This window comes from Pelophylax lessonae (genome assembly GCF_965119305.1).
Source record: "Pelophylax lessonae genome assembly, chromosome: 5".
NCBI classification, from domain to species: Eukaryota; Metazoa; Chordata; class Amphibia; order Anura; family Ranidae; genus Pelophylax; species Pelophylax lessonae.
In genome coordinates, this window is record NC_138772.1 from 549,388,815 (window position 1) to 549,416,547 (window position 27,733).

Consider the following 27,733-nt stretch of genomic DNA (forward strand, 5'->3'; position numbering starts at 1 on the left):
TACGGGAGTATCTCTCCTCCCCTATAGAACTGCCACCAGCTCTACTGCCTGCAGGAACTACCAGCCCTCCTGCTTGACCACCAGCCCACCTGGCTGCTCCGAAGATCTCCCAGTGCAAGGGATAGGAAGGGTTAAGCACAGCAATGTCCCCCCTGAAAGCTTGCTACATGTGACCTTCTCTCTCCATGTGAATCTCTGGGTGTGCTGATACTCATACTGTCCTCTTTGCTATCTGCTACTCCTTAGGCAAGGTTCCTTCTCAAACTGAGATGCTGACAGGATCTTCCCAAGTCAGGCCAAGCCCAGCCTGGAGGAAGAGCCCCCCCCCCCACCCAAGACCCAAGGGTCCCTTCCTAGGCCACCGATAGTCTCCTCAGCACTCCATCTTCCACTCAACTCCCCTGCTGGCATGACTCCACCATATTTAAGGGATGACTCAACCCTCCTGCTAGGACATTTGTTCAAGTTCCCTCAAGTATGCAGATCAGATCCTCTTGGCCCCCACCCAATAACTTCTAGAAGTTTCTCCAAACTTCTAGATCCAGGGGGAGGTACCAGAGGCCTAGATTAACCCTGACCCAATTCCTGACTCGCAAACTAACCATGAGTCATAACTTATTTTTAAATTTGCCAGATCCTCTTGGCCCCCACCCACTAACTTCTAGAAGTTTCTCCAAACTTCTAGATCCAGGGGGAGGTACCAGAGGCCTAGATTAACCCTGACCCAATTCCTGATTCACAAACGAACCATGAGTCATAACTTATTTTTAAATTTGCCAGATCCCCTTGGCCCCCACCCACTAACTTCTAGAAGTTTCTCCAGACTTCTAGATCCAGGGGGAGGTACCAGAGGCCTAGATTAACCCTGACCCAATTCCTGACTCGCAAACTAACCATGAGTCATAACCTATTTTTACATTTACCAGATCCTCTTGGCCCCCACCCACTAACTTCTAGAAGTTTCTCCAAACTTCTGGATCCAGGGGGAGGTACCAGAGGCCTAGATTAACCCTGACCCAATTCCTGACTCACAAACTAACCATGAGTCATAACTTATTTTTAAATTTGCCTGCACTAATACTAGTAGCACACTAGAGGGTGCTACACTTCTATTAAATAGCTGATATACACTCACCGGCCTCTTTATTAATTACAACTGTTCAATTGCTTGGTAACACAAATTGCTAATCAGTCAATCTCATAGCAGCAACTCAATGCATTTAGGCATCTAGATGTGGTAAAGATGACTTGCTGAAGTTCAAATCAAGCATCAGAATGGGGGGAAAAGGGGATTTAGGTGACTTTGAACGTGGCATGGTTGTTGGTGCCGGACGGGCTGGTCTGAGTATTTGAAAAACTGTGGATCTCCTAGGATTTTTGCATACAACCATCTCTCGAGTTTACAAAGAATGGTGGGAAAAGAGAAAATATCCAGTGAGTGGCAGTTGTGTGGAGGAAAATGCCTGGTTGATGTCAGAGGTCAGAGGAGAATGGGCAGACACCTGGTTCCAGGTGATAGAAAGGCAACAGTAAGTCAAATAACCACTCGTGACAACCAAGGTATGCAGAATACCATCTCTGAACGCACAAAACATCTAACCTTGAAGCAGATGGCCTACAGCAAAAGTCCCTTGAGGACTAGGAGCCCTCAGTCCCCTTTAGAAAATAGCACAGTATGTTGTAAACTGCATACGGGAGTATCTCTCCTCCCCTATAGAACTGCCACCAGCTCTACTGCCTGCAGGAACTACCAGCCCTCCTGCTTGACCACCAGCCCACCTGGCTGCTCCGAAGATCTCCCAGTGCAAGGGATAGGAAGGGTTAAGCACAGCAATGTCCCCCCTGAAAGCTTGCTACATGTGACCTTCTCTCTCCATGTGAATCTCTGGGTGTGCTGATACTCATACTGTCCTCTTTGCTATCTGCTACTCCTTAGGCAAGGTTCCTTCTCAAACTGAGATGCTGACAGGATCTTCCCAAGTCAGGCCAAGCCCAGCCTGGAGGAAGAGCCCCCCCCCCACCCAAGACCCAAGGGTCCCTTCCTAGGCCACCGATAGTCTCCTCAGCACTCCATCTTCCACTCAACTCCCCTGCTGGCATGACTCCACCATATTTAAGGGATGACTCAACCCTCCTGCTAGGACATTTGTTCAAGTTCCCTCAAGTATGCAGATCAGATCCTCTTGGCCCCCACCCAATAACTTCTAGAAGTTTCTCCAAACTTCTAGATCCAGGGGGAGGTACCAGAGGCCTAGATTAACCCTGACCCAATTCCTGACTCGCAAACTAACCATGAGTCATAACTTATTTTTAAATTTGCCAGATCCTCTTGGCCCCCACCCACTAACTTCTAGAAGTTTCTCCAAACTTCTAGATCCAGGGGGAGGTACCAGAGGCCTAGATTAACCCTGACCCAATTCCTGATTCACAAACGAACCATGAGTCATAACTTATTTTTAAATTTGCCAGATCCCCTTGGCCCCCACCCACTAACTTCTAGAAGTTTCTCCAGACTTCTAGATCCAGGGGGAGGTACCAGAGGCCTAGATTAACCCTGACCCAATTCCTGACTCGCAAACTAACCATGAGTCATAACCTATTTTTACATTTGCCAGATCCTCTTGGCCCCCACCCACTAACTAACTAGTCTCCTCAGCACTCCATCTTCCACTCAACTCCCCTGCTGGCATGACTCCACCATATTTAAGGGATGACTCAACCCTCCTGCTAGGACATTTGTTCAAGTTCCCTCAAGTATGCAGATCAGATCCTCTTGGCCCCCACCCAATAACTTCTAGAAGTTTCTCCAAACTTCTGGATCCAGGGGGAGGTACCAGAGGCCTAGATTAACCCTGACCCAATTCCTGACTCACAAACTAACCATGAGTCATAACTTATTTTTAAATTTGCCTGCACTAATACTAGTAGCACACTAGAGGGTGCTACACTTCTATTAAATAGCTGATATACACTCACCGGCCTCTTTATTAATTACAACTGTTCAATTGCTTGGTAACACAAATTGCTAATCAGTCAATCTCATAGCAGCAACTCAATGCATTTAGGCATCTAGATGTGGTAAAGATGACTTGCTGAAGTTCAAATCAAGCATCAGAATGGGGGAAAAAGGGGATTTAGGTGACTTTGAACGTGGCATGGTTGTTGGTGCCGGACGGGCTGGTCTGAGTATTTGAAAAACTGTGGATCTCCTAGGATTTTTGCATACAACCATCTCTCGAGTTTACAAAGAATGGTGGGAAAAGAGAAAATATCCAGTGAGTGGCAGTTGTGTGGAGGAAAATGCCTGGTTGATGTCAGAGGTCAGAGGAGAATGGGCAGACACCTGGTTCCAGGTGATAGAAAGGCAACAGTAAGTCAAATAACCACTCGTGACAACCAAGGTATGCAGAATACCATCTCTGAACGCACAAAACATCTAACCTTGAAGCAGATGGCCTACAGCAGCAGAAGACCACACCGGGTGCCATTCCTGTCAGCTGAGAACAGAAAACTGAGGCTACAATTCGCACAGGATCACCAAAATTGGACAATAGAAGTTCGGAAAAACATTGCCTGGTCTAATGAGTCTGGATTTCAGCTGCAACATTCAGATGGAGGAGTCAGAATTTGGTGTAAAAAACATGAAAGAATGGATCCATCCTGCTTTGTGTGGGGAATATTTTCTTGGCACACTTTGGGCCCCTTAGTACCAATTGAGCATCGTTTAAACGCCACGGCCTACCTGTTGCTGACCATGTCCATCCCTTTATGACTACAGTGTCCCCATCTTCTGATGGCTCCTTCCAGCAGGATAATGCACCATGTCACAAAGCTCCAATCATCTCACCACTGGTTTCTTCACCATGACAATGAGGTCACTGTCCTCCAATGGCCTCCACACTCATCACATCTCATCCAATAGAGCACCTTTGGGATGTGGTGGAATGGTGGATTGGCATCATGGATGTGCAACCACCAAATCTGCAGAATCTGGGTGATGCTATCATGTCACTATGGAGCAAAAATCTCTGAGGAACATTTCCAACACCTTGTTGTATCTATGCCACGAAGAACGAAGGCAGTTCTGAAGGCAAAAGGGGGTTCAGCCCAGTACTAGCCAGGTGTACGTAATAAAGTGGCCGGTGAGTGTATATTAACATCAGCTGTTACAAATATTTAAGTGGAGCCAGAAAACCTGCTTGCACCCACACTTGCACACGCTCTATACCCAGGGTTGCCAACCTGATGGAGACCAGAGCCTGGGAAATTCTTCCAAAATCTTCCATGCCCCAACAATCAGAAATGTTATACTCCCACAATAAAAGTATGGGAATGGCAAATAGGTATTGAAATGCTGGAAGGCTCTGGATGGGGCTGGGTGTCACTATGAGGGGATGAGGGTTAGGGAACTCTGCAGCAGACTTGGTGGTCCTATTAGTGATGAGGTTTCTGAAGGGGACTGGGTTCTCTCTAGGAGGCTGGGGGCTTTGTAGGGGCACTCTGGGAAATGGAAGGGCTCTGCAATAGTTAGGAGGCACTGCAGGAGGGTGGGGTACTGTTGGAGGTTTGGGGCACTGTGGAGGGCTGACAGCTCTGCAGCAGGCTGTGGGGCACCATGGGAGGTTGGCTAACACTGTGAGAGGTTTGAGGTACTGTGGGAGCTAGGGCATCTCATGGGGCTTGGGGACCATAGGCTGGGCTCTGTGGTAGGCAGGTTGACACTGAGAGAGGTTTGGGGCACTTTTAGGGCTAGAGGCTCTCATTGGGCCGTGTGGAAATTTAGGCTGGGCACTGTGGGAGGTTTGGGGTACTGTGGGGGGCTCTCATGGTGCCTGGCGGTACTGGGGCGGTACTGGGGGTGACTGTGGGAAGCTAGGTGACACTGCGGGAGGTAGGGGCACTCTGGGAGATGGGAGGGGACTGCAAGAGTTAGGATGGACAGCAGGAGGTTGGGATGCTGTTGGAGGTTTGAGGCATTGTGGAGGGCAGACCACTCTGCAGCAGGACACTGTCTGAGGCTGGGTGACACTGCGGGAGGTTTGGGGCACTGTGGGGGCTAGGGGATCTCATGAGACTACTCACTGGTTGTTAAGGACGATGGCTGGTGCCGGTTCCTTAACAACCAGCTGTTCACTGTTCGTAAAGGACGTAGCGGGTGCTGGCTCTGCTATTCACTGATTGTTAAGGACGTTGGTGGGTGCCGACTCCTTAACAACCCGCTATTTACTGGTCGCTAAGGACATAGCAGATGCTGGCTCTGCTATTCACTGATTGTTAAGGTTGTTGGTGGGTGCCAGCTCTTTAACAACCCGCTATTTACTGGTCGTTAAGGACATAGCGGGTGCTGGCTCTGCTATTCACTGATTGTTAAGGACGTTGGTGGGTGCCGTCTCCTTAACAACCCGCTATTTACTGATCGTTAAGGACATAGCGGGTGCTGGCTCTGCTATTCACTGATTGTTAAGGATGTTGGTGGGTGCCAGCTCCTTAACAACCTGCTATTCAGTAGTCGTTAAGGACGTAGCGGGTGCTGGCTCTGCTATTCACTGATTGTTAAGGATGTTGGTGGGTGCCGGCTCCTTAACGACCCGCTATTCACTGGTCGTTAAGGACATAGCGGGTGCTGGCTCTGCTATTCACTGATTGTTAAGGATGTTGGTGGGTGCCAGCTCCTTAACAACCCGCTATTCAGGGGTCGTTAAGGACAATGGCGGGTGCTGGCTCTGCTATTCACTGATTGTTAAGGATGTTGGTGGGTGCAAGCTCTTTAACAACCTGCTATTTACTGGTCGTTAAGGACATAGCGGGTGCTGGCTCAGCTATTCACTGATTGTTAAGGACGTTAGTGGGTGCCGACTCCTTAACAACCCGCTATTTACTGGTCGTTAAGGACATAGCGGATGCTGGCTCTGCTATTCACTGATTGATAAGGATGTTGGTGGGTGCCAGCTCTTTAACAACCCGCTATTTACTGGTCGTTAAGGACATAGCGGGTGCTGGCTCTGCTATTCACTGATTGTTAAGGACGTTGGTGGGTGCCAGCTCCTTAACAACCCGCTATTTACTGGTCGTTAAGGACATAGCGGGTGCTGGCTCTGCTATTCACTGATTGTTAAGGATGTTGGTGGGTGCCAGCTCCTTAACAACCTGCTATTCAGTGGTCGTTAAGGACGTAGCGGGTGCTGGCTCTGCTATTCACTGATTGTTAAGGATGTTGGTGGGTGCCAGCTCCTTAACAACCCGCTGTTCACTGGTTGTTAAGGACGTAGCAGATGCTGGCTCTGCTATTCACTGATTGTTAAGGATGTTGGTGGGTGCCAGGTCCTTAACAACCCGCTATTCACTGGTCGTTAAGGACATAGCGGGTGGTGGCTCTGCTATTCACTGATTGTTAAGGATGTTGGTGGGTACCGACTCCTTAACAACCCGCTATTCACTGGTCGTTAAGGACGTAGCGGGTGCTGGCTCTGCTATTCACTGATTGTTAAGGATGTTGGTGGGTGCCGGCTCCTTAACAACCCGCAATTTACTGGTCGTTAAGGATGTAGCGGGTGCTGGCTCTGCTATTCACTGATTGTTAAGGATGTTGGTGGGTACCGGCTCCTTAACAACCAGCTATTCATGGGTTGTTAAGGACAATGGTGGGTGCCGGCTTCCTTACATCCAGCATCTTTTTAAACCAAATTGTAATTTGATCCCCAAAAAGCACACCCTCAATAGGTTTTGTGATGAATTTTTGGGTGCGTCTTCATTAACTTAAAATGGAGGGCACATTTTTTGGTGCATTTTTAAAAAGCGTACCAAAGATGCAGCATGCAGGACTTTTCAAACTGTAGCGCAAACACAGCGCGGCGGTGTGAAAAGTCACATAGGATTTAAAGGGGAATGATTTCGATGCCCTTTTTGTCGCACTGAAATGGTTCTTTCTAGTGCAGCAAAAGGGGCACCTGTGTGAAAGGGCTCATAGTCTCGATCTGAGGCAATGTGACAGGGTGACAACGCAGGAGCACAATTAGGAGACAGGGACAGAGCGTTGTCACCCTATGACAGGAAGTGGCAGAACAAAGACCCTTCATGGCAGGATCACCAGGGATTTTTTTTTTTGAAAGCTTTAGAGTTCATAGGACTAAAAATGACTATTGACACAAGATTAACCCATCAAAGCTTATATGAGATTTTAGTGATCGGGTTTAATGTAACTTTTCTCAATAGTAGTTAATAAAAGGCGCCTGGTTCTTGTCACTCTCCCGGACGCGGTGACCACTTCTTGATGCTGTGCATTTTCCTCGCCATCCTTCACTGACACGGCAATTAGGCCTCCGTTCTCTGTGATTATAGAGATTTGTCCAAGGCCACGTCGGGATATTCACTAATTATCCGAAACAAAAGGAAGTTAATGACTTACATGATACTCATGTCAAGCAACATGAAAATAATAATCAGCCACTCTGCGTAAGAACAGATACAACTTTCAGGATTCCATGCGGACTTCTGTTTTGAGTATAAGGTTGGGGGTGCCTACTAAGATTGATCACTCTGCCAAATGATAAGTATCAGTATCAAATATTTATTGATTAGAAATAGCCGGGGGCAAAGGCTTCTCCCTTCTTCAGGGCTTAAAGTGACACTAAATGGTATCCTTATTTTCCAACAAATAGAGTGGTGACCTAGTGCTTTAGCTATGGGGGGCAGGTGTGTGGGCTCGATCCTGAGCTGGGCTGTGTGCATCCATTGACACACACAGTGTGGCTCGGGCCCCATCCCCATACAGCAAGTCGCAAAACACATTTTAGCCTTTACCTTTACAGCCCCTTTAACGACAGGAATCGTGGTTGGGGGGGGGGGGGCACTAAAAATGTGTGTGTCTTTATTGCACCCCCCCCCCCAACCACAAGCCTTAACAAGCCCTTATAGCAAGGCTAGGTTGATCTGTTCAACTAGCACCTCCCACACTGGCAGCTATTCTACACAGCATTATTCTAAATAATTGTTGTAATCTAAATAATTTTATTTTTTAAATATTTATTATTTATTTAATTCGATTTTATTATTTAATAATATTTAATATTTAATAATTAATTATATTAATTATTAATAAAATTATAATTAATTAATATTTAATATATAATAATTGTATTATTATATTTAATATTTATTATTATTATTTATTATTATATTTATAATATTATTATTAATATTTAAATATTAACAATAGTAATATAATATATATATAATATCAAATATATAAATATATAATAATAAAATAGAATATATAAAATATGAATATAAAAATATTTTAATATAAACAATCATTTTTAATATTAAGTTAAATATTAAATAGTTTGTATGCTATTCTAAATAATATTATTACGAAATGTATATCTACAAATTAAAAAAAAAAAAAAAAAGATTTTTATTTTACATAAAGCACCTCTGTTAGAAACATCAAAGGAAATATTTTCATACATTGTTTAATTATATACAGGATGCGGGGATCAGCAAAGTTTTTATGTTTCAATGTTTTTTATTGGTTACAGAAAAAAATGCATACAAAAGGTACAAACAGTCCATGACTGTAAAAAAAAAGTCAAAATCCTTTTAAAACATATATCATCATACATATAGTCATAAGACTGTAACATAAACATCTGTAAACGATGGGGCTCCTCTGTTTTGACTGCTACTGTGCTGGCTGGTCTGGGCCGCGCCGCCCTCCCCTCCGACGCCCCAACGGGAACAAACTGCGTCACAAGGAAGAGAGCAACCAGCCCGCTCAGCAAAGTTTTTAATTGTTTTTAGTATAAATGCTTTATTCAAAATAAAACTATGTTCTTTAAATATACAGATTTACTTTTTGTATTCTATTTAGAATAGTATAAATATTATTAATATTTATACTGTCAACATTGTAACAATATGTCAACATTGAAGATTATTATATCAATATTATTAATTAAGAATAACAACTATTAATATTTAATTATATTTAAATATGAATATACATTTTGCATTAATATTTATTATATATAGAAACAAGGCTCAAAATTTCAAGTCCTGAGCTACTAGCCGGGCCTTAAGAGTTACTCGCCACCAGTTACCCCACTTAACCCCTACCCTGCCCCACCCCTAATCCTGCATTTAAACATGCCCTTCTAAATTATCACATTAAATGACACCGGTAAATGTTTTATGCAGAATCAATGAAGTTACAAAAATAAAAATTAACAATATTATCATAAAGCATATTTCATTGATCTGACTGTGGTAAATAAAGCAAGAATAAAATATAAATTGACTGCTTTAGGCACTGTACACATCATTATTGCCTTGTTAAGTAAATATGCGCTATGTACAGAGTGTACGGAATGCAGGGTTGAGAGGTGCACTACGTACAGACTGCAGTTAAGAGCTGCACTACGCTAGGTGACTAGGCAGGAGTGATACCTTTTTTCTGGGTTTGCACCAAACCAATCCACAAGACTCCACTCACACCTACACGTTTTGTAAACGCATGCAAAAATGCGTATTTCTGCATGCATTTATAACACATCGCATTTGTTGCACCATTCATTGGTAATGCCGTCCCAAACACTGCAAGCTGACATGCATGAGTGGTGTAAAAAAAAAAAAAAAACCACCCGAAACTGAATGTGGCAGAAGCTTCATGAGCTACTTTGCCTTATGTAAGGTATCCCCATTTAAATTAATGGGCCCTATGCATTTTGCGCATAAAAGTCTAGGTGTTAATGGGGCCTAACAGCAACCAATCAGAAGCCAGTACAGTTAGTATGGCTACTGCACTGAGTGATTAGGCCCAACTGTCTGTACATCCTCACAGTATAGAGACAAGAATCTGATCACTCAGTGCAGTATTCCTGGTAATCAATCAGAACCTGCCTTACATTGCTGTGATCTCAGTGAGCTAAGTTCTGATAGGGTACTATGGGTGGCTGCACTATGCTCCACTTCTCTTCTGAAAAAGGTTGGTAGGAGTGTGATTCAGTAAGTGGGCAGCCTACACCCACCATCCCTGTAAACTTACACTCTCGGACTTGTGTCTCTCTCTCTCTCTCTGATGGTCTCCCCGACCTCTCGGGTCTCACTTTTTGCCAGTAGGCTATTCCCCGAAGACCACACTCTCACTGCTGGACTCTTCTTCCTTCTCCTCACTGTCCAGGGACACGCATCTCATCTGCCACCTCCTGTCCAGCATGTCCGTGAGAAGAGAATCCGTGGGGCTGTGCTGGAAACTACACTTCCCGGTGTGCAGCGCGGCACTCAGTGCCCTCCATAGAGATGACTGGAGAGGTGGCTTTTGCGGCTTGTCTGAGCCAAGGAGACACACAACCTGCCCAAGCTGGCCGACCGGATCCGCTGAGCCGGAACACTCGCCTTCAATTAATTTCCACTCGCCAAATGCGAGCAGGCAAGTGGAAATTTTGAGGGCTGTATAGAAATATAAATAAAACAAATAAAATAACCACGCTAATGAAACAAAGAAAAAAAGCAGCAACTTCAAGTGCGACAACACCTCAAATTAATATAAAACAATAGGTTGCGCTGAACAAGTGAAAATAGGATCAATAAATGTAGTCCAAAAAAATGAAAAATAAATGTAGTAAGTAAGAATTTATGATCTATATATATTTTTTCATTTTTTTTGGACTACATTTATTGATCCTATTTTCACTTGTTCAGCGCAATTTATTGTTTTATATTTATATATAGAAATATAGCTGCCTATGTAAAATGCTTAATGTGAAAAGATGCAGTGTTTTTTTTTTTTTTTTTTTTTCTTATATAGATATGCATTTTGTATTAGCAGAGTTTAGAATAGCATATATAACTTTAATATTTAATACTTAATAATTTAATACGTAATATCAGTGTTAAATAGTTATATCAATAACATCATAGTATTATTATATATTAATATTTAATTATATTATATATTAGTATACATTTTGTATAAATATTCATTATATATATATACATTATATATACAGTAAATATTAATATTTACACACAGAGTACCCATATTGGTATAAAATCCAAAATGTATTATAACAACATGATTAAAATATCATAAAAGAATATTAAAAAAAATATACATATCAAATTGATACAACATTCTCCCATATGTTATAGGATAGCTGTACATAGAAATACTGTACCTATGGGCCATCTGATCAGGCTTCTCTGTACAGCTATACATCTAGCCTTCTGACACATAGGAGAATGTTGTATCAATTTGCTATGTATATTTTTTATATACTTTTATGATATTTTAAACATATATTTTAAACATTATAATAAATAATACATTTTGGATTTTTTACCAGTATGAGTACACTCTCTTCCTACTTGGGATTGGTAACCAGTAAAGTCCTACACAATTTCTGCTTTTTTTTTTTTTTTTACTTTTATAGTATTATTATATATTAGTATTTAATTATGCTAAATATTAGTATACATTTTGTATTAATGTTCATTATATATACAGCATTTTTGTATCAATGTTAAATATTGTTATGTTGTTATATCAATATATTAATAGTATATATTAACCACTTAAGCCCCGGAGGATTTGGCTGCTAAACGACCAGGGGGTATTTTGCAATTCGGCACTGCGTGACTTTAACGGACAATTGCGCGGTTGTGCAACGCTGTACCTAAACGAATTTGGCGTCCTTTTTTTCCCACAAACAGAGCTTTCTTTTGGCGGTATTTGATCACCTGTGCGATTTTATGATCACGCGCTATAAACAAAAAAAGAGCGTCAATTTTGCAAAAATAGCAATATTTTTCCCTTTTTTTTATATGAAATTCCCCCCCAAAAAAATGTAAAAATCAAAAATTTTTAACATTTTCGGCCAATTTGTTTTATGCTACCTATGTTTGGTAAAAAAAATCGCAAAAAGCGTATTTTGATTGGTTTGCGCAAAAGTTATTGCGTTTACTAACTAAGGGAAAGATTTTTGTCATTTTTGTTGTTTTTTTTTTAACGCGTAATGGCGGCGATCTGCGATTTTTTTTGCGGTACTGCGACATTGCGGCGGACAGATCGGACCCTTGACTGACATTTTTGACCCTTTTGGGGTTACCAGTGACATTTCTACAGTAATCAGTGCTATATATATGCACTGTTACTGTAAAAATACACTGGTAGTGAAGGGGTTAACTTTATTTGAGAGGGAGGGGCTGTGTGTGTCCCTAGGGGCGTGATTCTAACTGTGATTGACTGTGGCTTAAGCTGTATGCAGAGTGATTAACGGATCTACATAGTAGATCCATATGATCAGCTCTCATACAGAGGGGAGAATGACAGGTGGCTTGTTTACACAAGCTGCCTGACTTTCTCCCTCTCCCCCGCCGATCGCAGAGTGGCCGGCGGACATCGGGTCCGCCGGTCACACGCGCGGGGGGGTCCGTGACCACGCGGGAGCGGGAGAGCGCCTCCGGCGGCGCGCGCTCGCTCCCTAGACCCTCACAAGCTAGTGACGTAGCCCTACGTCACTTTGCCTGTGAGGGGCTGACTGCCGCCGTAGATCGGCGTGCGGCGGTCGGCAAGTGGTTAACCACTTTAACACTACTGCGGCACAGTGGCTCGTTATCGTCTGGCGACGTAGGTCTACGTCACCAGACATTCCCCTCTCTCGGCGGCGCTCCCACTGTATTCAGCCACAGCGGGAGTTGGGCCAGGGGAGGAGAGGCGGTGATCAACGCCGCTCTTCCCCGATCGTCGGGGAATCGAGTGTGGAGATCCGCCCGCTTGTGTAAACAAAGCGGGCGGATCTCCTAAGTGACAGACAGTGACAGATTGCAGGATTCAGCATAGCTCAACCTGCGATCTGTCCCTGTGTCACATAGTCCCCTCCCCCCACACGTGTCAGTAAGCACCAGGCATACATTAACCCCTTGATCACCAATAAAAGTTAACCCCTTCCCTGCCAGTGTCATTTTTACAGTAACAGTGCATATTTATAGCACTGATTACTGTAGTAATGTCACTGGTCCCCCCAAAAGTGTCAAAAATGTCAGTCAAGGGTCCGATCTGTCCGCTGCAATGTCGCAGTCCCGCAAAAAAAATCGCAGATCGCCGCCATTACTAGTTAAAAAAAAACATAAAAATGACATAAATTTCCCGTAGTTAGTAGCTGCGATAACCTTTGCGCAAACCAATCAAAACACGCTTATTGCGATTTTTTTTTTACCAAAAATATGTAGCAGAACACAAATTGGCCTAAAATGTAAAAAAAATTAGATTTTTACATTTTTTTTGGGAGGAATTTCATATAAGAAAATGTGAAAAATATTGTTATTTTTTCAAAATTGTCACTCTTTTTTTGTTTATAGCGCAAAAAGTAAAAATCGCACAGGTGATCAAATACCACCAAAAGAAAGCTCTGTTTGTGGGGGAAAAAATTATGTAAATTTCGTTTGGGTACGGCATTGCATTACCACGCAATTGTCAGTTAAATTCGCACAGTGCCGAATCGCAAAAAGTGGCCTGGACGTAAGACAGCAAAATCCTCCGGTGGTAAAGTGGTTAATAATAGTAGTATACATTTTGCATTAATATTCATTATATATACAGTAAATATATAATCAAATTACCTTCCCTATGTGAGAGGTGCTAATTGAAGAGACCAATATTGCTATACAGGGCCTTGAAAAAGTATTCATACCCCTTGAAATTTCCCACATTTTGTCATGTTACAACCAAAAACATAAATGTATTTTATTGGGATTTTATGTGATAGACCGACACAAAGTGTCACATAATTGTGAAGCGGAAGGAAAATGATAAATGTTTTTTTACATTTTGTTACAAATAAATATGTGAAAAGTGTGGCGTGCATTTGTATTCACCCCCCCCCCTTTACTCTGATCCACATAACTAAAATCTAGTGGAACCAATTGCCTTCAGAAGTCACCTAATTAGTAAATAGAGTCCACCTGTGTGTCATTTAATCTCAGTATAAATACAGCTTTCTGTGAAGCCCTCAGAGGTTTGTTAGAGAATCTTAATGTACAAACAGCATCATGAATGCAAAGGAACACACCAGACAGGTCAGGGATAAAGTTGTGGAGAAGTGTAAAGCAGGGTTAGGTTATAAAGAAATATCCCAAGCTTGGAACATCTCATGGAGCGCTGTTTAATCCATCATGGGAAAATGGAAAGAGTATGGCACAACTGCAACCCTACCAAGACATGGCCGTCTACCTAAACTGACCGGCCGGGCAAGGAGAGCATTCATCAGAGAAGCAGCCAAGAGGCCCATGGGAACTCTGGAGGAGCCACAGAGATCCACAGCTCAGGTGGGAGAATCTATCCATAGGACAACTATTAGTCGTGCGCTCCACAAATCTGCCCTTTATGGAAGAGTGAGAAGAAGAAAGCCATTGGTGAAAGAAAGCCATAAGAAGTCCCGTTTGCAGTTTGTGAGAAGCCATGTGGGGGACACAGCAAACATGTGGAAGAAGGAGCTCTGGTCTGATATATCTGGTCTGGTCTGATGAAATTTTTGGGCCTAAAAGAAAAACGCTATGTGTGGGGGAAAACTAACACTGCACATCACCCTGAACACACCATCCCCACTGTGAAACATGGTGGTGGCAGCATCATGTTGTGCGGATGCTTTTCTTCAGCAGGGACAGGGAAGCTGGTCAGAGTTGATGGGAAGATGGATGGAGCCAAATACAGGGCAATCTTAGAAGAAAACCTGTTAGAGTCTGCAAAAGACTTGAGACTGGGGAGGAGGTTCACCTTCCAGCAGGACAACGACCCAAAACATCCAGCCTGAGCTACAATGGAATGGTTTACATCAAAGCATATTCATGTGTTAGAATGGCCCAGTCACAGTCCAGACCTAAATCATATTGAGAATCTGTGGCAAGACTTGAAAATTGCTGTTCACAGACGCTCTCCATCCAATCTGACAGAGCTTGAGATATTTTGTAAAGAATAATGGGCAGAAATGTCCTCTCTAGATGTGCAAAGCTGGTAGAGACATCCCCAAAAAGACTTGCAGCTGTAATTGCAGGGAAAGGCGTTTCTACAAAGTATTGACTCCAGGGGGAAGGGGGGGGGGGTGAATACAAATGCAGCCACACTTTTCACAGATTTATTTGTAAAACATTTTGAAAATCATTTATCATTTTCCTTCCACTTCACAATTATGTGCCAGTTTGTGTCGGTCTATCACATAAAATCCCAATAAAATAAATTTATGTTTTTGGTTGTTACATGACAAAATGTGGAAAATTTCAAGGGGTGTGAATATGTAGCACTACTCCCTAGGCAGCTGCTGGTGACGGGTTCTCCTGGGTTACCCATAGCAACAGTGCAATAGTTCAGCGACTTTAAAGTACTTTGCTCAGTCAAGGGGTTTTGATTTTTGTGGTTTTATTGAGAACTTGGATAGGAGAAGGGAATGAGTGGGATACTCCAACTGGTATAACTATGCACAATTTGCTGGGAAGTTTAACTGTACTTGAATGCGGCAAGGCCGCTGCTTCACCTTGGCAATAGCGATGATGTAGTGATAAATGAACCGCTTTATATAGGCTGTACTGTACTGCAGAACACTATTCAGGGCCCTTCCTGGCACCCCCTTTTGTTCCTATTCTTCAGGGCTTTGTACATGGCACCCCCTTTACTGTAACACTCCCTGTGTGAGCCAGCTCCTTGATCCCTTGACTTCACTGGAGTGGTCCCCCTTCCTGGGCCAGACCCTTTGGCAGGTCCCTCAGTACTCACGGACGCTGTTTTTCCCAAGAGACTCTGCCAGAAGCTCCACCATCAGCACTCTGGATCCTCTTTAGCTCAGCTCCAAACCTGGTTCGACCGCCTAAGACCACCTTCCTCACACACTGCAGGAGGAGAGACAGCCGTCCACCTCCTCCTGGGACTTTGCTTCCCGCCAAAGACACCCTGTCACATGTCCCCTCAGCTTTTATGAGCAATCCCAGGATGCATTGCAAGAATGCCCTCCCACTGGGACTCCCATAAAAGCTAATGTGTCACTGGCTGGGTTTCCTCCACTGTCCAACAAGCTCCCTCATTGGATACAGTGGGGACACTCCCTCAGACCAAGTGAATCACACCTGAAAACATGTGACAGGCAAACCAACAGATCAGGCTCCCCTGATAAGCAGCAGGAGCAATAGATGCTTTACCTAGCACCTACCTAGGAGGGTGCTGCATCCACCCCCACCAAAAATGAGCCACGTCCTGTTTACTCTGGGGCAGCCACCCCCTACAAAAATCCTATAAAAAAAAAAACCTAGGAGTATCCCACAAACCTGGAAAAGGGGGGAAAAAGGAAATGAACATACCCACATGGAAGAAAAATATATTTAAAATATATTTTTTAAAAAATTCATTTTTCCCCCAAATATATTGGAAATATATTTGAAATGCTACAATTTTGGCCATATTCAATATATTTCTAAAAAGTGTTCCCTAAATATATTGGAAATATATTTTTCTTCCATATGGGTATGTACAAATAATAAATTAAGTGCAAAAATATATATATGTATATATATATATATATATATATATATATATATATATATATATATATATATATATATATTTTGCATGCCATATCCTAAGCAAAGTGATTTTCTCCTTTACATGGAAATGACAGGCTCATGGTATTTGCTGGTAATTACACGCCATTTAAGTGGATAATACAGAATTAGGATATATATCGCCGTGCGCTATTTAGAGACTCGGATTAATGACTGGAGGCTGTATGGGCTGCTGGAGAGGGTCTGACTTTAATTTACTCTTTCTATCACGATGTAATTGCTGATTTGATCTCCATTCATTCCGCTGCTGATTGTGTTCTTTGCTTGGCTCAGCGTCCACCTCGCTCTGTTAATTTTATGGTCGGTCGTATATGGGACACGAATAGTAATCGGTTCTGTGACTCCACATCCCATTAAGCTCCCCACGTCTGGACGGTACAGGTAGATACGTTTACATGGAAAGGTAGAGAAATTTGGTCAATGAGGGCACCCGGGATTCCCAGCGGTGGGAATCCGCCATTTATCAGCTGGAGTGCAGTGTGTACAGAGCGGAGGGCGATGAGTCATTGAGAATGAGGTGAATTACCTCGCTGAACGCCATGATTGATGTTGGGTTTATTTCTGGGGTCATCAATAAACTTTATTTTAAAATCTGGTAAGAATCTTTATTTTGGTGTTGGTGTATTTTAGAATTGTAACTCTTTGTAGGAATGTGTAAGAGGTTCTGATGTACCCCTGTACTCGTTCCTCTGGTTAATGGGATTCTAATGTACCCCTGTACTCATTCCCCTGGTTAATGGGATTCTAATGTACCCCTGTACTCATTGCCCTTGGTAAGGGGTTCTAATGTACCCCTGTACTCATTGCCCTCGGTAAGGGGTTGTAATGTACCCCTTTACTCATTGCCCTGGGTAAGAGGTTCTAATGTATCCCTGTACTTATTGCCCTGGATAAGGGGTGGTAATGTTCCCCCTGTACTTATTGCCCTGGATAAGGGGTGGTAATGTACCCCTGTACTCATTGCACTGGATAAGGGGTTGTAATGTACCCCTGTACTCCATGCCCTGAGTAATGGGTTCTATTGTGCCCCTGTACTCATTGCCATTGGTAAGGGATTGTAATGTACCCCTGTACTCATTGCCCTTGGTAAGGGGTTCTAATGTACCCCTGTACTCATTGCCCTCGGTAAGGGGTTGTAATGTACCCCTTTACTCATTGCCCTGGGTAAGAGGTTCTAATGTATCCCTGTACTTATTGCCCTGGATAAGGGGTGGTAATGTTCCCCCTGTACTTATTGCCCTGGATAAGGGGTGGTAATGTACCCCTGTACTCATTGCACTGGATAAGGGGTTGTAATGTACCCCTGTACTCCATGCCCTGAGTAATGGGTTCTATTGTGCCCCTGTACTCATTGCCATGGGTAAGGGATTGTAATGTACCCCTGTACTCATTGCCCTTGGTAAGGGGTTCTAATGTACCCCTGTACTCATTGCCCTCGGTAAGGGGTTGTAATGTACCCCTTTACTCATTGCCCTGGGTAAGAGGTTCTAATGTATCCCTGTACTTATTGCCCTGGATAAGGGGTGGTAATGTTCCCCCTGTACTTATTGCCCTGGATAAGGGGTGGTAATGTACCCCTGTACTCATTGCACTGGATAAGGGGTTGTAATGTACCCCTGTACTCCATGCCCTGAGTAATGGGTTCTATTGTGCCCCTGTACTCATTGCCATGGGTAAGTGATTGTAATGTACCCCTGTACTCATTGCCCTTGGTAAGGGGTTCTAATGTACCCCTGTACTCATTGCCCTGGATAAGGGGTGGTAATGTTCCCCCGTACTCATTGCCCTTGGTAAGGGGTTCTAATGTACCCCTGTACTCATTGCCCTTGGTAAGGGGTTCTAATGAACCCCTGTACTCATTGCCCTGGATAAGTGGTTGCAATGTACCCCTTTACTCATTGCTCTGGGTAAGGGTTTCTAATGTACTCCTGTACTCGCCCTTTGGTAAGGGGTTGTAATGTACCCCTTTACTCATTGCTCTGTGTAAGGGGTTGTAATGTACCCCTGTACTCATTGCTCTGTGTAAGGGGTTGCAATGTACCCCTGTACTCATGCCCTGGGTAAGGGATTGTAATGTACCCCTGTACTCATTCCCCTGGATAAGGGGTTTCAATGTATCTCTGTACTCATTACTCTAAGTAAGGGGTTGTAATGTACCCCTTTACTCACTGCTTTGGGTAAGAGGTTCTAATGTACCCCTGTACTTATTGCCCTGGATAAGGGGTGGTAATGTACCCCTGTACTCATTCCCCTGGCTAAGGGGTTCTAATGCATCTCTGTACTCATTCGCCTTGGTAAGGGGTTTGTAGTGTACCCCTGTACTCATTGCCCTGAGTAAGGGGTTGTAATGTACCCCTGTACTCATTTCTCTGAGTAAGGGGCTGTAATGTACCCCTGTACTAGTTTCCCTTGGTAAGGAGTCCTAATGTATCCCTTTACTCATTGCTCTTTTTAAGGGGTTCTAATGTACCCCTGTACTCATTGTCCCAGGTAGGGGTTATAATGTACCCCTGTACTCATTGTCCCAGGTAGGGGTTATAATGTACCCCTGTACTCATTCACCTGGTTAAGGAGTTTGAATGTATCTCTGTACTTTTTCGCCTGGGGGGGGGGGGTGGGGGGGGTTCCAATGGACTCTGTATGCATTCCTCTGGGTAAGGGTTGTAATGTACCTCTGTACTCGTTAGCCTTGGAGGGCACAGATATCTGGTCACCCCCTAATTATAAAGGGTGCTTCCAGATCCCACCATAGGTCACCCCTAGTTTACTTTTTCCTCCACTTCTTTTTTTGTGAACACAGAGATGGGGGCGAGGCCCTTGTTCTTCTACACTGGAACAAGGAACTTTGCAAAAAGGAGGGGAGGAGTTGTCTTTGATTCCCCCCTTTCAAAGTACCCTCCAATGTTGAAAGGCATATGGCCTGGTATGGTGCAGGAAGGGGACACACATGCTCACTGTCCTCCCTTTCCAGTCCACCTGGGTTGTTTGCCTGAATAAGGGTCTGTTTGGAGTACTAAGGGGTATCCCATTCAGTTTTCCCCCTTTAAAAAAAAAAAAGAGTACTGTTACTTTCATTTTTAAACATTTTATGACCTTTGGAAATACAGGGAATCCCTAGATGACATCATCGGTTATCATAAAATGACCTTTTATGGTCAATGATGTCACTGCAGACCTCGGAAGTATTACACTAGTATTACATTATTCAATCAGCAAGTTACAATGTTGCCATCTTTGGCCCCACCCCTTTCATTCATTGGATTTCAGTTTGCTCAATTATGGAGGCTCAGAATCAAATGTGGACCTTACCTCTGCAACCTGTCCAGGCAGGGCCGGTGCTAGACTATTTTGCACCCTAGGCAAGACCAGCTACTTGCCCCCCCCCCAAAAAAAACTGCACACATTGCCCCCTTTCCTGCCCTGTTTTAACCCTACACTCCCCTTTATGTATATACAGCCCCCTTAAATCCTACACCCCCTTCCTGCACACACTTTCCCCCTTTAACCCTACACCCCCCTTCCTGTACACGCTGCCCCCCCTCCCTTCCTGCACACAATCCCTCATTTAAAGCTACACCCCCTTCCTGCACACACTGCCCCCTTTAATGCTACACCCCCTTTAAACCTACACCCCCTTCCCATACACACTGCCCCCTTTAACCCTAAACCCCCCTTCATATACACACTTCCCCCCTCTAACCCTACATGCCCCTTCCTGCATGCACTGCCCCCCCTCTCTAGAGGTGAAATTTACTAGGGATTAGGAGGTGACAGGAGAGGAATGTGGCACTGGCCATGGCTGCGCCCTAGGTGGCAGTGCGCCCTAGGCGGCTGCCTAGTTTGCCTAGTGGAAGCACCGGCCCTGTGTCCAGGACCGCCCACTCCTCCAGACTGACACCCATCAAGGCATTTTGATATTTGCATAACTCCTCCCACTACTTGCTTCAGGGCTGAGGGCTCTTATGAGGAGTACTGAGGCAGGGTGCTGTAATGTTTTCAGGAAGCTATGTACAGCAACAGCCTCCTCTGTAGTTCCGGCTCCTGTGATCTGTGCAGAGAGCTGGAGGTGAAGAAAGAGGGGACTTATAATGGGAGCGCTGATCACACACTGTGGGAGGGAGCACATGACTGGATAAGGAGGTGAGATCCAATGATGAGTCTGTGTAAGGTAGCAGTGTGATGCAGAGTGCGGGGGGGGGGGGAGCCAGAGCATTGTGTGTATATGGCAGCAGTGTGATCCAGAGGGAGGGGGCAGAGAGCCAGAGCATTGTGTGTAAAAGACATCAGTGTGATCCAAGGGGAAGGGGGCAGAGAGACGGAGCATTGTGTGTAAAGGGCAGCAGTGTGATCCAAGGGGAAGGGGGCAGAGAGACGGAGCATTGTGTGTAAAGGGCAGCAGTGTGATCCAGGGGAAAAGGGGGCAGAGAGCTGGAGCATTGTGTGTATAAAGCAGCAGTGTGATCCAGGGGGAGGAGTACAGAGAAAAGGAGCATTGTGTGTATAAGGCAGCAGTGTGATCCGGGGGGAGGAAGGCAGAGAGTCGGAGCATTGTGTGTCTAAGGCAGCAGTGTAATCCAGGTGGAGGGGATCAGAGAGCAAGAGCATTGTGTGTATAAGGCCGCAGTCTGACCCAGGGAGGGAGAGGGGCAGAGAGCCAGAGCATTGTGTGTATTAGGGCTCTTTCACATGGGTGATCCGATCAGATCCGCCTGTCAGTTTTTTAGGCGGATCTGATCGGATCCTCCATGCAGCTCTATGGGGCAGCAGATGTCAGCGGAGACACCTCCGCTGACACCCGCTGCCATCCGTATCCGATCCTGTCCGTGAAATCTGGATGGATGGAAACCCTATTTTTCCATCCGTTCAGTAATCGGATCGGATCGGATCTGATGAGAGCGGACAGGCGGTCCGCTCTCATCCGATCCCCCATAGAGGGCAGTGGGGGCTGAGACACCTCCCTCTCCGCTCTGCAAGCGGAGACGGAGCTGTCATCCGACGGAGGCGGACCGTGTGAAAGAGCCCTAAGGCAGCAGTGTAATCCATGGGGGAGGGGGGCAGAGAGCTGGATCATTGTGTATATAAGGCAGCAGTGTGATCCTGTGGGAAGGGGCAGAGAGCCAGAGAACTGTATGTATAAGGCAGAAGTGTGATCTTGTGGGGGGGGGGGGGGAGCTGGAGCATTGTGTGTATAAGGCTGCAATGTGATCCAAGGAGATGGGGGCAGAGAGCCAGAGCATTGTGTGTATAAGGCAGCAGTGTGATCCAAGGAGAGGGGGGCAGAGAGTCGGAGCATTGTGTGTATAAGGCAGCAGTGTGATCCAGGGGGAAGGGGGGGGCAGAGAACTGGTCCATTGTGTGTATAAGGCTTCAGTGTAATCCAGGGGGAGGGGGGCAGAAAGCCGGAGCATTGTGTATATAAGACAGCAATGTGAACCAGGGGGTGGGGGGCAGAGAGCTAGAGCATTGTGTGAATAAGGCAGCAGTGGGATCCGGGGGGGCAACGAGCCGGAGCATTGTGTGTATAAGGCAGCAGTGTGATCCAGGGGGAGGGGGGCAGAGAGCAAGAGCATTGTGTGAATAAGACAGCAGTGGAATCCAAAGGGGTGGGCAAAGAGCCAGAGAAGTGTGTGTATAAGGCAGCAGTGCGATCCGGGGGAAGGGGGGCAGAGAGCTGGAGCATTGTGTGTATAAGGCAACAGTCTGGCCCAGGGAGAGGGGGGCAGAGAGCTGGAGCATTGTGTGTATAAGGCAACAGTCTGGCCCAGGGAGAGGGGGGCAGAGAGCTGGAGCATTGTGTGTATAAGGCATGATTAAGCACACATACTAGTGTGTGAGACGCGTCTACCTTTTGCCACATTGGGATGTTCAGTCAATAAATCAGAATTTTGATCACCCCTGGAGTGCAGCCATTTCTTCTATATTGATTGTGTGTATAAGGCAGTAGTCTGACCCAGGGAGAGGGGGGTAGAGAGCCAGAGCATTGTGTGTATAAGGCAGCAATGTGATCCAGGGGGAGGGGAGCAGAGAGCTGGATCATTGTGTATATAAGGCAGCAGTGTGATCCTGTGGGAGGGGGCAAAGAGCCAGAGAAGTGTATGTATAAGGCAGCAGTGTGATCCGTGGGGGGGTCAAAGAGCAAGAGCATTGTGTGTATAAGGCAGCAGTGATTTCGAGGGGGGGGGGTAGGTCAAGAGCTGGAGCATTGTGTGTATAAGGCAGCAGTGTGATCCAAGGAGAGGGGAGCAGAGAGCCGGAGCATTGTGTGTATAAGGCAGCAGTGTGATCCTGTGGGGGGGGGGGCAAAGAGCCAGAGAAGTGTATGTATAAGGCAGCAGTGTGATCCTTGGGGGGGGGGGGTCAAAGAGCAAGAGCATTGTGTGTATAAGGCAGCAGTGATTTCGGGGGGGGGGGGTAGACCAAGATCTGGAGCATTGTGTGTATAAGGCAGCAGTGTGATCCAAGGAGAGGGGAGCAGAGAACCGGAGCATTGTGTGTGTAAGACAGCAGTGTGAGCCGGGGGGGGGGGGGGGCAGGGAACCAGAACATTGTGTGTATAAGGCAGCAGTGTGATCCAGGGGAAGGGGGACAGAGAACCGGAACATTGTGTGTATAAGGCAGCAGTGTGATCCAGGGGAAGGGGGACAGAGAACCGGAACATTGTGTGTATAAGGCAGCAGTGTGATCCAGGGGCCGGCGGCCACAGAGCCAGAGCATTGTGTGTATAAGGCAGCAGTGTGATCCAAGGAGAGGGGAGCAGAGAACCGGAGCATTGTGTGTGTAAGACAGCAGTGTGAGCCGGGGGGGGCAGGGAACCAGAACATTGTGTGTATAAGGCATCAGTGTGATCCAGGGGAAGGGGGGGCAGGGAACCGGAACATTGTGTGTATAAGGCAGCAGTGTGATCCAGGGGAGGGGGGACAGAGAACCGGAACATTGTATGTATAAGGCAGCAGTGTGATCCAGGGGCAGGCGGCCACAGAGCCAGAGCATTGTGTGTATAAGGCAGCAGTGTGATCCAGGGGGAGGAAGACAAAATGTAAGTCTTAAAGACCAGATTTACAGAAATACAAATCCTACTGTATGTAGCATGTTTGTATTGGCAACGGTATATAATGTTCTTATAAGCCTAATGTGAGTCTTCTTCTTTTTTTCAATTTGGTCTGAAATGGAGTCCCTGCCTACTGCACACTTATTATCCTTTCATATCTGACACATTTGTTTGTATGGATTGCACCCAGGATTCATTTTATTTGTGTTATAACCAGACAAAGTGTTTCTTTAATTCACTGATTTTGAGAAACGTTCTTATAAAGGGAACCAATTAAGCGTACGTTCCAGGGGCGCGCTTTTTCACAGAGGCGTTCTTCGAGTCAAATGATGTAATTAATGGTTGTTTGTATTCGTTTTTTTCGGCCTCGCTGACAGTATAATAACTAATTCGATATTTTCTTCTTTCTTCTGTTCCGTTCCCCGGGAAGTCATCACGCTGTGCTGCATTTTCAAATGTCGCATCCCCCGGACCAAGAAAGAGATCGAGGCACGATACGCACAGCGCCAAGCTGGGAAGGAGTACGCGGACAAGCTGGAGACGGTCCCGCCGTTAAATGAGCTCACCGACGTACCCGGAGGTAATGTTCCCACATATCTGCTAATTGATGAGCAGAGACGTTACATATGAGAATAATATACAGAGAGCAGCTGTACTAGTAATATATATATATATATATATATATATATATATATATATATATATATATATCACTTGGGCATTCAAATTTGGTTAAATCATCTTCCCGCAACAAGAAACCTTTCATCTCCTTTATTACTTCTTCCAACTGCAAACATTTTTTCCCTCTCATTTTTGTCCATAGGGTGGCTACGCTGCCTCGCAGAGACCAGTGTAGCCCCATCGTAGCCACCCTTAGGTGAAAATTCCCAGCCAGAACAATATAACTACATGGCAGCACTCCATGCATGCGAAGAGACACAGGAGGGCGCATCTAAGTACAGTGCAGTTAATACCTTCATTAACCACTTTACCACCGGAGGATTTTGCTGTCTTACGTCCAGGCCACTTTTTGCGCTTCGGCGCTGTGCGAATTTAACTTACAATTGCGCGGTCGTGCGACGCCGTACCCAAACAAAATTTACGTCCTTTTTTCCCACAAACAGAGCTTTCTTTTGGTGGTATTTGATCACCTGTGTGATTTTTTATCTTTTTGCGCTATAAACAAAAAAATAGTGTTTATTTTGAAAAAATAACAATATTTTTTAACATTTTTTTATATGAAATTCCCCCCCAAAAAAATGTAAAAATCAAACTTTTTTAAAATTTTTGGCCAATTTGTTTTCTGCTACCTATGTTTGGTAAAAAAAAATCACAATAAGCGTATTTTGATTGGTTTGCGCAAAAGTTATCGCGTTTACTAACTAAGGGAAAGATTTCTGTCATTTTTGGTGTTTTTTTTTTTAACGCGTAATGGCGGCGATCTGCGATTTCTTTTGCGGGACTGCGACATTGCGGCAGACAGATCGGACCCTTGACTGACATTTTTGACACTTTTGGGGTTACCAGTGACATTACTGCAGTAATCAGTGCTATATATATGCACTGTTACTGTAAAAATTACACTGGCAGGGACGGGGTTAATTTTATTGGAGAGGGAGGGGTTAATGTATGCCTGGTGCTTACTAACGTGTGTGGGGGGAGGTGACTGAGTGACACAGGCACAGATCGCAGGTTCAGCTATGCTGAACCCTGCAATCTGACCCTGCCTGTCACTTAGGAGATCCGCCCGCTCTGTTTACACAAGTGGGCGGATCTCCAAACTAGATTCCCCGACGATCGGGGAAGAGCAGCGGCGATCGCCACCGCTCCTCCCCTGGCCCGACTACCGCTGTGACTGAAAACAGCGGGAGCGAGCCTCCGGCGGCGCGCACGCGCCGCCCTCAAGGGGCGGAGTCCAGCGACGTAGGTCTACGTCGCTGGACGATAATGAGCCACATTGCTGCAGTAGCAGCAATGTGAGCAGTGTTAAAGTGGTTAAGATAAAGTAAATGAACCATTCATATGTAACCATACATACAGTATGTCACAAAAGTAAGTACACCCCTCACATTTTTGTAAATATTTTATTATATCTTTTCATGTGATAACACTGAAGAAATTACATTTGGCTACAATGTAAAGTAGTGAGTGTACAGCTTGTATAACAGTGTAAATTTGCTGCCCCCTCAAAATAACTCAACACACAGCCATTAATGTCTAAACCGCCGGCAACAAAAGTGAGTACACCCCTAAGTGAAAATGTCCAAATTGAGTCCATTTAGCCATTTTCCCTCCCCGGTGTCATGTGACTCGTTAGTGTTACAAGGTCTCAGGTGTGAATGGGGAGCAGGTGTGTTAAATTTGGTGTTATCGCTCTCACTCTCTCATACTGGTCACTGGAAGTTCAACATGGCACCTCATGGCAAAGAACTCTCTGAGGATGTGGAAAAAAAAAGAGTTGTTGCTCTACATAAAGATGGCCTAGGCTATAAGAAGATTGCTCTGCGCCTTGAGCCTACCTTTTTTGAAGCCTATTAGAGCCTCTAGCTCTAATCACGTGCTTCAAAAAAGAAAAACAAAACCCATTGGAATCAATGCATGTAGATTAGGGGGCCGGACGCATGGATGGGGGGGTGGGGTGGCACCCCTGCACCCCCAATGGACAGGCCGCCACTGCTATACACTATGGTACACATTTTAATGACTGCACATTGTTAGTAATCAATAAAAAGTAGGGGAGGCGCCTGGCCCTTTAAAAAAGATAATATAAAACCTGCTGCCCCTTTAATTGTTAAAAACAATATATAGGTATAAATCGTGGATAAAAAGGCGCTGGTAATCTTTTATGTTGCTGGATACAATTATTATAGGTATCACGTATTTTTATAAAATTATTAATATTATAAAAAAAAGTGTGTATAATATGTGCTGAAAAAGTGCAAATCATAATAAATAAATATCAAAGTGCTTAATAGTGCATCAATCTAAGATTACAAGTGTTGGTTGTCACTAATATATGTTACATAAAGAAATAAATTAATTAGTGCAACAAGCAAAAAAGTGCTTAATAGTGCATGCATAAATTAAATCACATCGAATTGAATTAAAAAATGGTCGTGCTCTCCAATAAAGTGCTCAAAGTTAAATAAGTGTCTCTAAAATTCTCAGCAATTCATGCAATCGGATTGTGCTTCTATATTCTTGTTTTTTAAAGTGCTCCAGGTGGTGGGGTGTGTCACACATGGTCTCTTACCAGCTTCCAATAGGTCGTAATGACCCCCAACGCCTGTGATCCCTTTATCTGGGTGGATCAAACCTCTCCTCGATATCTTTAGCTTGAATATCTGCAGTAAGTTCTTATAGTACTTACAGTAAGTTCTTATAAAAATCCAATTTTCTCTTACGTCCTCTGACAGGCGCAGCTCTCAATGTTTCTTCATGAATGGGTAATGCGCCATCTACAGGAGTAGACTAGGCAGTGAAAGCTTTTCACTTGACACAACTATAGGGGCTGTCCCTCATGACATTACCCCAGACACACTGTGCTCACTAATCAGTTTCGTAGCAAGCAGTGAAAGAAAACACAACCAACACCCAAACAGAGGGACGGGAGCTGCGTCTGTCAGAGGACTCAGAGAAAAGGATTTTACAGTAAGTTCTTATAAAAATCCAATTTTCTCTTACGTCCTCTGACAGACGCAGCTCTCAATGTTTCTTCACGAATGGGTAATGCGTCATCTATAGGAGTAAACTAGGCAGTGAAAGCTTTTCACTTGACACGCCTATAGGGGCTGTCCCTCATGACATTACCCCAGACACACTGTGCTCACTAATCAGTTTTGTAGCAAGCAGTGAAAGAAAACACAACCAACCCCAAACAGAGGGGCGGAAGCTGCGTCTGTCAGAGGACTCGTCCTGCGTTATGTCCTCTGACAGACGCAACTCTCAATGTTTCTTCACGAATGGGACGTCCCAAAGCAGTGTAGGCATGAGGGGTGGGAAGAACGCAACCAAAAAAAAACAGGTAATGTATTTTCCAAGGCTAAAAACGTAGCCAACAGGGCAACAGAAGCTCAACCAAAC

The 27,733-nt window shown here is 44.7% G+C and overlaps 1 protein-coding gene across 1 annotated transcript in view; it reads left to right on the forward strand.

The window, feature by feature from the left end:
• The window catches only part of TMIE (transmembrane inner ear), a 184,354-nt gene that overhangs the window by 104,953 nt on the left and 51,668 nt on the right, over nt 1–27,733 (forward strand). Inside the window, exon 3 of the mRNA XM_082258797.1 lies at nt 24,081–24,230. Coding sequence (XP_082114923.1) covers nt 24,081–24,230 — 150 coding nt within the window. The remainder of the gene's footprint in view (nt 1–24,080; nt 24,231–27,733) is intronic.